Source organism: Brassica oleracea, unplaced genomic scaffold (assembly GCF_000695525.1).
Source record: "Brassica oleracea var. oleracea cultivar TO1000 unplaced genomic scaffold, BOL UnpScaffold01042, whole genome shotgun sequence".
Lineage (NCBI taxonomy): Eukaryota > Viridiplantae > Streptophyta > Magnoliopsida > Brassicales > Brassicaceae > Brassica > Brassica oleracea.
The window spans coordinates 1-11,059 of record NW_013617615.1 but is presented as its reverse complement, the minus strand read 5'-3'; the positions used below and the strand labels follow the sequence as shown (position 1 = coordinate 11,059).

At 34.5% G+C, this 11,059-nt stretch overlaps 2 protein-coding genes and 1 long non-coding RNA gene across 6 annotated transcripts; 2 read left to right on the top strand and 1 right to left on the bottom strand.

Annotated features, from left to right (window-relative positions):
* Window positions 1-61: 61 nt before the first annotated feature.
* LOC106320743 lies at window positions 62-1,358 on the bottom strand. Of its 3 annotated transcripts, none has more exons than XR_001265906.1 (4): window positions 1,184-1,358; window positions 532-733; window positions 278-350; window positions 62-183 (listed from the first exon to the last, which is right to left on the bottom strand). It is a non-coding gene; the product is annotated as an uncharacterized LOC106320743 (long non-coding RNA). The 3 variants fall into 3 exon arrangements; XR_001265904.1 differs by having other exon boundaries at window positions 68-183; window positions 443-733; XR_001265905.1 differs by having other exon boundaries at window positions 68-183; window positions 443-764; window positions 1,184-1,337.
* An 851-nt stretch (window positions 1,359-2,209) lies between these two features.
* On the top strand, window positions 2,210-5,978 carry LOC106320738 (probable glucose-1-phosphate adenylyltransferase large subunit, chloroplastic). Its single transcript, XM_013759104.1, has 15 exons — window positions 2,210-2,332; window positions 3,054-3,291; window positions 3,380-3,502; window positions 3,587-3,757; window positions 3,837-3,929; window positions 4,029-4,112; window positions 4,188-4,243; window positions 4,326-4,419; window positions 4,499-4,684; window positions 4,795-4,875; window positions 4,953-5,039; window positions 5,120-5,224; window positions 5,313-5,419; window positions 5,514-5,574; window positions 5,673-5,978. Exons 2-15 carry the CDS (start codon window positions 3,064-3,066, stop codon window positions 5,772-5,774), a joined length of 1,578 nt encoding a protein of 525 aa, XP_013614558.1. The 5' UTR covers window positions 2,210-2,332; window positions 3,054-3,063; the 3' UTR covers window positions 5,775-5,978.
* Window positions 5,979-8,816: 2,838 nt separating this feature from the next.
* Window positions 8,817-10,027, top strand: LOC106320740 (protein RER1B-like). Of its 2 annotated transcripts, none has more exons than XM_013759107.1 (4): window positions 8,817-8,910; window positions 9,078-9,451; window positions 9,532-9,712; window positions 9,814-10,027. In XM_013759107.1, the coding sequence occupies exons 2-4, from the start codon at window positions 9,096-9,098 to the stop codon at window positions 9,868-9,870; spliced, it is 594 nt and encodes a 197-aa protein (XP_013614561.1). In that variant the 5' UTR covers window positions 8,817-8,910; window positions 9,078-9,095; the 3' UTR covers window positions 9,871-10,027. The 2 variants fall into 2 exon arrangements, with proteins under 2 accessions (XP_013614561.1, XP_013614560.1); XM_013759106.1 differs by having other exon boundaries at window positions 8,828-8,998.
* The last annotated feature ends 1,032 nt before the right edge of the window (window positions 10,028-11,059 follow it).

The window sequence follows — 11,059 nt, the reverse complement described above, 5'->3', positions numbered from 1 at the left end:
TGTGACTGAAGGAGAATCTTCATAAGAAAAAGAGAGAGTAACATCTATACTAAACTTCCTCACTCTTTCAAAATGCCAAAAAGCTTAAAGTCTATAAGAACTGTGAAGGAGCTTAAAAGGCTCTCTTTTTTTCTCACTTCTTCTTGATCTTCTATTTTCTTGCAATATATTTGCCAAATGTCCCTGAAGGCACAATAACACACACACACACACACACACACTTCAATCCCAGCGAAGAGGAAACAAAATCTAAAAAGGGAGAAAGCGATATGTGAACCTCGAGCCACTCGTCAAGTGATGCGTACGTAGAACTTTGTTCCTACTTCCACCTTTGATACCTTTTTGGTTTTCTGGTAACAGAGGGAGATTGTCAGATAAAATTCCACAACATAGGACTGTAAACACACACAATTTGAAAATTCTCAAAACAGGATGGGAAAACCTTGGTGATACGTTGTACTTAGCTGTATGCCCATAGACCAAGAAGGAGGAGGAGAGGAATCCCAAGTGTTAAAAGAAAGACAGACTCACCAGTGAGAAGACCTCCAGAGTACCTCAATGGTTCCGTTGTAGAAGACTCTTCTCTGGTATGGCTTCCCATCCAATGTCGTAGATGACATAACCCACCATATCAAATGCGTAAGGTTGTGCAACAGGGAGGACGGAGGAGTTTGATCAAATGCTCTGATATGGCTACGCTTTCCATTTTCCTTTTTTTGTATATCACTCTATCCTGCCGTGAACCACAAAACATATCACTCAACCTGAACAACATTAAAAATCTGAACTTTAAAATACATCGAAAGATCACTGCTTCTCTACACTGCTAAAGTCAGAAATATTTTTTTTTGAATGAAGAAAGTCAGAAACATTGGATAAAACAGCAAAGTTTATAATTTAAAACGAAATTTTGTCTCCTTAGGAAAGCTATTAAGTAAACAGAAAAAGATTCAAACTTTCATGGAAATCCTTTCCATCATCTTCCTTTACCAAAAACAGAGACAAAATCAGAATCAAACTTCATGGCAAATCCTTACCATCGTCTTTTCCAGCCTATATCAATGCTAATGATCAAGATAAATCTACCAGAAAATACTAACAGCACGCCGGATCATAATAACTCGAAACACTCAGTATATAGAAGAGATGAAGAGAGGGCGATCGAAAGCAAAAGAATACTAACCTATATATATACGGAGATTACAGATCTCGCAGACAGAACGACGCATTGAAAGTCTCTTAATGTGAGTTAAGTCGCGAAGCGTTACAGAGAAACCGACAACGAACATTATCGCCGCCGTACTTACGGAGAAGACATTAGGTCACCAACAATTCTCTCTTCCAGGGCCTTAGCAAATGAACGTCATTAAGCCCATAAACGGAGCATATGCACTTGATACGCTGCGTTTCATTTAATAGGACAGGTGTCGGCCGGACATCACTTGAATTGTTACGCTGGCATCTGATGTGTACACCCCAGGAGTGATTCAAACTGTATTTTATATGTTTTGCTTCATTGCACATATATTAAGAAATTTACGTTTTCTAAAAAAAAAACTAATTTAAAAATTAAATAATTTAATTATAAATAGAAATAGTTAAAATATAATTAGTTATATAGTTTTGATAAAGTTAAAATTATCTAGATTTACGAAACATCTTATATCGTGGATCAACCAAAAAAAACAACTAAAACATTTTATTTATTAAAAATGGAAGGGGTACATTTTAACCTTTGTTTTTTTTGTAAATATTGCGTTTACTAAGTTCAAAAAAATTGCGTTTAGTATAATTAAAAAAAACATTAACATCGTAGAGAAAAAGCTTATGTACAATTCTTATGAGCGATATGTGACCACAACGTGTGCAGATGAATATGGGGTCTCGGCCCACATTGATCAGACAACAGGTTCCATGTGTACTTGTAGCACTAGAGTGAGGGTATGGGAGAAACGAGAGCCGTCAATTTGGCGTTACAATCACATGCCTCCCTGTAAATATTTATTTTACTTTTATTTCTTGAATATAACTTTATTTCAATTCAACATTTTTTTACTTTTCAAACTAACAATTGGTTTACTGCATATATATAAATTACGAAAAATCTTAATAACTTTCATTTTCCAAAAAATGAGGCATAAAATTGTTTTTATTTCAGATATATTTGTAAAACATGTAGTATAAAATAAATTGCAGAAAACGAAGAAGAAAAGGTAACAGCTCTCGTGGGGGGGGGAGATCACAAGACGACAACCAGGAAAAAAGTAACAGCTTTCTCCGTCAACTACGGCACTTGAGAGACTTGTCCTCCTCTCTTTCTTCGATTTCAAACGTACATCATATTAATCACAATCATAGAGAAATATAGTTTTAATTCTTCTGGTGAACTTTGTTTCTTAGATCTTCTGTCTGGATCGTTATTTGTTGAAGAAAAACGTTGTCATTATCAGTTTTGCATTCACTAGGCTTAGCTTTTAAACCAATGTGCACTGAAAATCACTCTCTTTTTTTGCCGGAAAATCATATTCTTTTTTTTTTTAGGTTCAATTGATCTTTGGACAAAGCTTATTATGATTCAAACTTGTTCCTTCTAGTTTTGTCTTTTATTAGGTATATAATATTCACTCAGAATGTTTCTTTCTAACCCAACAATGATTTTGAATTTGAGCATCTTCAGAACTTCAAGAGTTTTTGTGCTTTGAGACGTATGAGAATTTGAGAATTTCGGGGATCTGTGTTTGTGAACCATCTCTTGGTTTTTCTAGAAAGTTCGTAGCTTTCGAGGATTTATCTATTAGAGTAGAATTTTTCTTTTAAAAACTTTTTACGGGGATCTATCTGGTCGGTTTCACTTTAACACTTTGCTTAGATTTGTAACAAATTGGTTTGCATTATTCTATTACTATTTTCATTATATAGTATTAGCACTGAAACGTCCCTTTGTGTGTCATTCACTTTACTTGAAGCTTTAATTATTCTTCTTCTGCAGCAGCCTAAACCCGTCTCTGTTATTAACTTTCTGAGGTTTCTTTCTTTCTTTCTGTTTCTTGCAGCTCAAAAGAGATGGATTCTTCTCACTGCTTTGCCACTGGGAAAAGCAGTTCTGTCTTGCCAAAACTTACTTTCAAGAATGTGGACAGCAACAAGTTTTGGGGTGAAAAGATCAAAAGCAATGGTTTCTTTAAACGTTTTGCTTCAGATTTGAACTCCAACAAGTTTGGGAATCGAAAGTTCAAGCACAGTAGTGTTGTTTACGCTGTTGCCACTTCAAAGAATCCTAACGAAGCTATGGTTTGTTGATGATCACACATTACTCTTTTTCTTTATCGAAACTCCAGAGGTCTTAACTCTGTTTGCTGCTGCTCTTTGTTTTTGTCAGATAGTAAAGCCTTCCATGTTTGAGAAAAGAAAGGCAGATCCCAAAAACGTGGCTGCAATCATTCTAGGAGGAGGCAATGGAGCTCAACTCTTCCCTCTTACTAAGAGAGCCGCCACACCAGCTGTAAGTGTAGATAACATTCAAGGCTCATATCAAGAAAACAATGTTTCGTGTAATGACAATGCTTATGTCTCAAAAATTATGAAGGTTCCTGTTGGTGGATGCTATAGACTGATCGATATCCCGATGAGTAACTGCATTAACAGCTGCATCAACAAGATATTCGTGCTGACACAGTTCAACTCGGCTTCCCTCAACCGACACTTAGCACGTACTTACTTTGGGAATGGTATCAACTTTGGAGGTGGTTTCGTTGAGGTATTCAACCAAAAAATCTGATTTTCTTTTGAGGAAACTACTTCAAGCAAAAATAGTAAAATTATTTTATTTGAAACAGGTTCTTGCTGCTACACAAACACCAGGGGAAGCTGGGAAGAAGTGGTTTCAAGGAACAGCTGATGCTGTCAGAAAATTTCTTTGGGTGTTTGAGGTAATATTTTGATCTCATGACCACTTTTTATCAGTAGTATTAATCAGGTAATGTTCCTTTTTTTTCTAAAATGGGGGTGGTAATGGTTTCTTGGAAAAGGATGCCAAGAACAGGAACATAGAGAACATACTTATTTTGTCTGGAGATCATCTCTATAGAATGAACTACATGGACTTTGTTCAGGTACTTTTTTTTTAATCTAAAATCTTAAAACCATCTTTATAGTTTTGTTGCTAACTCGATATGTTGTTGTAACAGTCTCATGTAGATAGTAACGCTGATGTTACTCTTTCCTGCGCACCAGTCAGCGAAAGGTAATTAGTTTCCTTGAATCTATTTTTTTACGCCTTTAATTAGTATTAGAAACCTTGATGTTCATTTTGTGAATATCTTCAGCCGTGCATCGAACTTTGGTTTAGTGAAGATTGATAGAGGTGGGCGTGTAACCCACTTCTCTGAGAAACCAACTGGTGTTGATCTGAAATCAATGGTAATGATTTTTGTCTAATTCTCTCAGAACATATTTAACTTAGTACAGTCACAAAAGATTTCAAGACTGTTTATGACAGCAAACGGACACAACAATGCTTGGACTATCTCATGAAGAAGCTACAGATTCTCCATACATTGCATCAATGGGAGTTTATTGTTTCAAAACCGAAGCTTTGCTGGATCTTTTGACACAACAGTATCCGACTTCCAACGACTTTGGATCTGAGGTTATTCCTGCTGCCATAAGAGATCAAGATGTTCAAGTAAGATTTTTGTAAAATCAAAAAAAGAACTCAGCTTCTTTTTCTTTTTGTTATCTATCCGTTGGTTGAGGACAAATGAATAACCAAAAGAGTTTCGATCATGGTCTTAGGGATACATATTCCGAGATTACTGGGAAGATATTGGAACTATAAAGACTTTCTATGAGGCTAACCTAGCTCTTGTTGATGAGGTTAGACAAGTCTTATAACCTTATTCTTGATCTCTTAGATCCACTTTCTCTGAACCCTTTTGTTCTCCTTTTTGCAGAGACCAAAGTTTGAGTTCTATGATCCAGACACACCGTTCTACACTTCTCCACGGTTCCTCCCACCAACAAAAACTGAGAAATGCCGTGTTAGACAAGTCTTATAATCTTTATGCTTGTTTCTTTAGTTCTGATGATTTGCTAATCTTCCTTTCTGATGAACATGTAGATGGTAGATTCGATAATCTCACACGGATGTTTCATGCGAGAATGCAGCGTCCAACGCTCCATCATTGGAGAAAGGTCACGTCTTGACTATGGAGTTGAGCTTCAGGTAAATCTTCAAATCTCTCTTCGGTTTGATTAACAAAACAATCAGAATATTGTTTCTGATCGAACAGAGTTTCGTTTTTTGGGGGCAGGATACGTTGATGTTAGGTGCAGATTATTACCAAACTGAATCTGAGATTGCATCTCTGTTAGCGGAAGGAAAGGTTCCAATTGGTATTGGTCAAGATACAAAGATCAGGTACGTTTTCAAAAGACATAACAATACAAACCTCCTTTACCATCAAACCGGATTTGTCTGATTGAAAAGTATTTTTCTGTTGATTTTTAAATAGGAAATGCATCATTGACAAGAATGCCAAGATTGGTAAAAACGTGATCATCATGAACAAAGGCGTAAGCTTTCCTTGAATCTCTTCTCTATGTTTTGAAATGTTAAAAAAGTTATTACAACTTCAAAGACATTATTATTATTATTATCCAAATGTTTGCAGGATGTTCAAGAAGCGGATAGGCCAGAGGAAGGATTCTACATTCGGTCTGGAATCACTGTGGTTGTCGAGAAGGCTACAATTCAAGATGGTACTGTTATATGAATGGAGCCTTGAACTATTTGAAATGCCAAAGCAACAATCTAGCCGGAGATTCTATTCGCTTTTTGGCGGGGAGATTTTAAACGAGAGAGCTTGGATCTTTGAATGTAAAACTTAGAAAAAGGGGTCAGGTCAAGTTTAGCTAATCTTTTTAATACTACAATCAGAGATGGCCAGTCACTTTTTTTTTTCCTGTATTATGAACCTTTTGACGATTCTCTTCATAATATTAAAAATTAAACATTTATTGTTTTATTTTTTTGTAAACTATTAAACATTTATTTTCACAAAAATGTAAATTCAAACAAGTGAGTTTTAAAGCAGCTCCAACAGCAGATACTTTCACAATATCTCAGCAATTAAAATAAATAATAAATGAAAAAAATAAGAAAAATTGAATCAAAAGTTTCTTAAATAAGCTATCCATACTCTATAGATACTTTAATGCCATGTGTTTAAATGCCAAGTGGCTGAGAAATTTGTAAAACACTAAAATTAATGAGTAATTATGTTTTGTTAAAGTATTACTCCCTCCGGTTTTTGCACCGGGATTAAGAAATTACAAATTTTTATATAGTTTATTTTGGTTATATAAAAGTAGCATTAAATAGTGAATCTGCAGGGTCCCAAATGAATTGGCTTATTCTAAAAAAACCTTGTTCTTTGGAAGACCTATCTCGTCTTTAGTACTGTATGGTTCCGCTCTGCAAGAACTCCGAATCAGTTATAACTTGAACCCCTTTTTTCTGAACTCATCTCACATCAATAACTCGACCTCTACCACCTATAAGCAATTTTAAACAAGTTTCTTTTGAAGTTGATACCTGAATGTCAAGTATGACCCGTAATAATCTATCTTCAGGAGCATACGAGGATTCTTTCGCCACTTGAGGCATTAATTTACCTACTAAAATATCAACCGTTTCAACCCACGATCCTAGCATCACAATTCCATTTTTGTTTAAATTTCGGAGTAAACGGTCCTCTAGATGCGGTATTTTCTCAGTGATCCTTTCAGGACCTTGGGTTGTCACATGCGTCTGGATTTCATATTTCCGTATGTGGAAAGAAGTATAAATAGTAGTCTAACCAATAAGAAAAACACACAACATTTTGTAATTGGTCACAAATTTTTAATGATATTAAATTTTATATAGAATAGTAAGAACATCACTTATTATGAAACAAAATAAAAAATTTTAAACACCATTTAAAGTTATCCAGATGAAGTATTATTTTTGGGTTAAGGACTCGATTGGTAAAGCTGATGGCAAAGCAGTAGCAGTATGCCGTAGAAACAATATGCTATACAAGCAATATGCTTTCATAAATACAATTAATATTATCAGTGATAGAGCAGTAAATGATTTATATATAAAATTAGTATATCATATATAATTAGCTTATTTTTGAATAATATAGATATATTATATTTATAATATGTATTTTTTAATTTTTATATTTTTATTGGCAATAAAGAATTGTATTTTAAATGCCAAATAATTTTATTGAAAAACAAATTTAAATTTTATTTTTCAAAAATTTATGTAAAATTTTAATTTTTAAAATTTAAAATTTATTTTTAAAAATTTTAATTTTAATTTTTTAAAATTATCTTCTTTAAAAATAAAATAAAACGAATTTTATATTAAAAATGGTTTTTTTTTTAAAAAGTAAAAATTAATTTTATTTTAAAAAATGATATAGTGTTTGGATATAAATATAATTTGTGATATTATTATTTTATTAAATTATTTTAAAAAAATTATATATTCTAAATGCAAATGCTCTATATGAAAGCATTGAGTATAGAACATTTGAAAAATATTTGCATCATCTAAATGTTTTTTAAAAATTTGTTGATTGGATAATGAAGAACATAATGCTTATGATAATGCTCTGCTAATCAAACCCTAAATACTCATGCTGAGAAATTAAGCAATAATGGTGCTCTTATAATTAAATTTGGAATTTAGTACCCGAAACATTTTTGAGATAAAACTGTTTGTTCAAAATCAATCTAACCAAAGAAGAATAGCATGATTTTTTTCTGGATAAGCTAAATTACAGAAACTAATTTTTTTTGAACAAAATAAGAAAAAGTCTTAATTATAAGAAAAAACCCGGAAGTCTTAATTAATCCAAACTCAGTTAAATGACTCACTTAGGCATGGATATACGGGATCCCAATCGGGTTTCGGTTTTGTCAAATCGGATCTCAGTTTTTCGGATTTATCAAAATCAACTTCATTCGGGTTATATGAAAATTTGGTTGGGGACCGGTTCGGGTTCTATCCGGTTCGGGTTGGGGTTAGTAAATCTTCAAAGAACCGGTACAACCCATTATACTTTCGGATTCGGATCCCAATCGGGTTTTCGGTTTAAAAGGTACTTGATTTATACATATTTTGTAATCAAAACATAAGTAAAATCATTCAAAAATAAGAAAAAAACATCAAACGTGATCATTCAAAATCAAACGAAAGATAAACATAGTTATTGATAAAAGGAAAACCAAATAAATGAGAGTATAAAACGAAAAGCAAGTTCTCATGAAAAATGAAAATAAAACAAAAATCTAAAAACTTCAAGCTTCAAGAGCCACATTCAACCATCAATCTTCATGTAATAGATAATTATTTTAGATGTTCAATAATATCTTAATGTATCTTAGATACATATTAAGAATTGAGATCATGTTTCGTACGATTTTTTTTTGGAATTTTGAAATCTTTCGGGTTCTATCGGGTATCCATTTATGTTCGGATTCAGTTCGGACAATACCCATAATCCAAAATATCATAAAACAAGATCCATTTGCTATTTACGTCGGGTTCGGATTTATTTTTATCGGATCGGATTCGGTTCGGGTTTTCGGGTTCGGTTTATTTGCCGAGCCCTAGAGTCACATGTTAAATATGGGTGTAGAAGTGGCAAACGCAAACTAGTAGGTGAATATGAAAGAAGAAGAAAAAGAACTTTCCGGGGTTACACTGAGCCATACATTTTATTGGTGGGCGTAAATATAAAAACCCACGAGGAAATTAATTAAAAAAAACCGAGAAAACGAATTCTTGTTAGACATTCTTCTTTGCTTAGCCAGAGATCTGCTTAGCTTCATCAGAGAAGCTCTTCTCCCGTAAGTTGTTTGAATCTCAGCATCTCCGATTTTCCTTTGGGTTTCCAACTCCAGATCTCACTTACGCCATCTCTTGAAAATCTATTTGGTAGGTGGAGAATCAATTTCATAACCTACTTTTGTCATTGTTTGTCTAAAGATGTAATTTTAATTCTAATCTCCATTAGGTTTTTCAAGAATCGCAAATGGACGGAAGCGGCGGCGGTGGTGGTTCTTTAGCCACACCTGTTCAAAAGAAGGCTCACGAGGCGTGGAGGATGTACAAGTATTACCTCGACAAGACTACGCCTCACTCGACCTACAGGTGGATCGGGACGCTTGTCGTCTTTCTCATCTACTCCTTGAGGGTTTTCTCTATTCACGGTTTCTACATCATCTCCTACGCCCTCGGCATCTACCTCTTGAACCTCCTCATCGGCTTCTTGTCCCCTCTTGTTGATCCTGAGCTCGACCTCTCCTCTGATGGTGGAGCTTCTCTCCCTACTCGAGGCTCTGATGAGTTCAAGCCTTTTATCCGCCGTCTCCCCGAGTTCAAATTCTGGTTTTCTATTTAATTATGCACTTAACATTGTTTTATTAGCTTCCTTTCTTTTTTGGATGGGGATTGAATCTGTTTTTCAGGTACTCCATGACTAAGGCCTTCTGCATTGCGTTTCTGATGACCTTCTTCTCCGTCTTTGATGTTCCTGTCTTCTGGCCTATTCTGCTTTGCTACTGGGTTGTTCTCTTTTTCCTCACCATGAGACGCCAAATCTCCCACATGATCAAGCACAAGTACATCCCTTTCAGCATCGGTAAACAGGTAACCTTTCTTTGTTTTCTTCCATTACCCTTTTTTTTTAAGTCATTAGTAGAATCTTCTTGAGGTTGAAGTTGCTAATGTATTCTCAACTGTGTTGGCAGAAATATGGTGGCCGGAGATCTTCTGCGAGTAGCGGTGGTGCCTCTCGTGCTGATTGATTCTGATTATTAGTTCAATTTGTTTCATGTTGCTCTCTGTTAGTTCCCTCCAAAGTACCTCTTCTGTAAATATGATTCATTTCTACTTCAAACCGAACTCATTCCCTTTCTTCTTTGTTTCCTTGATTTCATTTCTTGTTATTGGAAGACTTCTTTCCATGGTCGGAGTGAGCCATAATAGAGAAAGGATCACAATAAAATCAGTCGTGGTTATAGAATAGAACAAATTATATCGAACGTGTTTAGAATAATTATACAATATATACATAAAGGTAAAGAATATAATCAGTTAATAGTTGGTTTTGTCTTATGTTGGGTTTGATTTGGGAGCATTCTTGAAATGAGAAGGAGCAGGTCGCAGCCAGTCTTTGCCACCAATAAAGTCCTTGCTCAAGAAGACCGTAGCTTCGTCGTCCGATAATTGTTTCGACCATTTCACCCTTTGCGTCCTGTCTGCTCCAGGACCGTAACATTTGTATTCACCATAATATACAGTGCTGCACCATTAAATTAGAAATACAATTAATTAGTCCAAATTTATAAGAATCTAACCTGAACACAAATAAGGGACTTTTACTCTTTTTTGCTCGGGTCTCGCCATTCGTTCCATCCTTGAGGTGCAACCACGTCGGAGAAGAAAGAATAAGCAAAGACAACCCTCGAATAAGCTCCCCATGGTCTTCCCAAAAAAGTTAAACCCGAACCGGTTAACTTGCATCCCAAGAATATATACCCTGATTTCTCTGTCGCCGACGTTCTCTTTTGAGCCGTTATCGATCCATTTTTTTGTGACAATGAGTGTAGATGACACCTCTAAACAAAGTATATATACCCGAAAAAAATTAAATCAAACTTGGAAGTTCTGTCGTCTAATCGCAAGTTTTTTTACGTTAGAGAATAATGTAACTCTAGTCAGCTAAAATGTTTCTGTTATTCGATCATTTGAGTATACTATTGTTTCGTGTTTTATTTGACTTAATAATGTTTCCGGTCACACAAATGCATTAGTTAACTCTTTCCATCATTCTAACATGATATCATCTAACAGCTGATCATGTAGCTATAACATAAGTAACGGAACTAAAACTTGAGATATATAAGTAATAAAGAAAAATTTAATTGAGCTATGATATATATTGCATATTATCTGAATTATGGTTTTTTTGGTTTTTTTTTTTTTTTTTTTTTT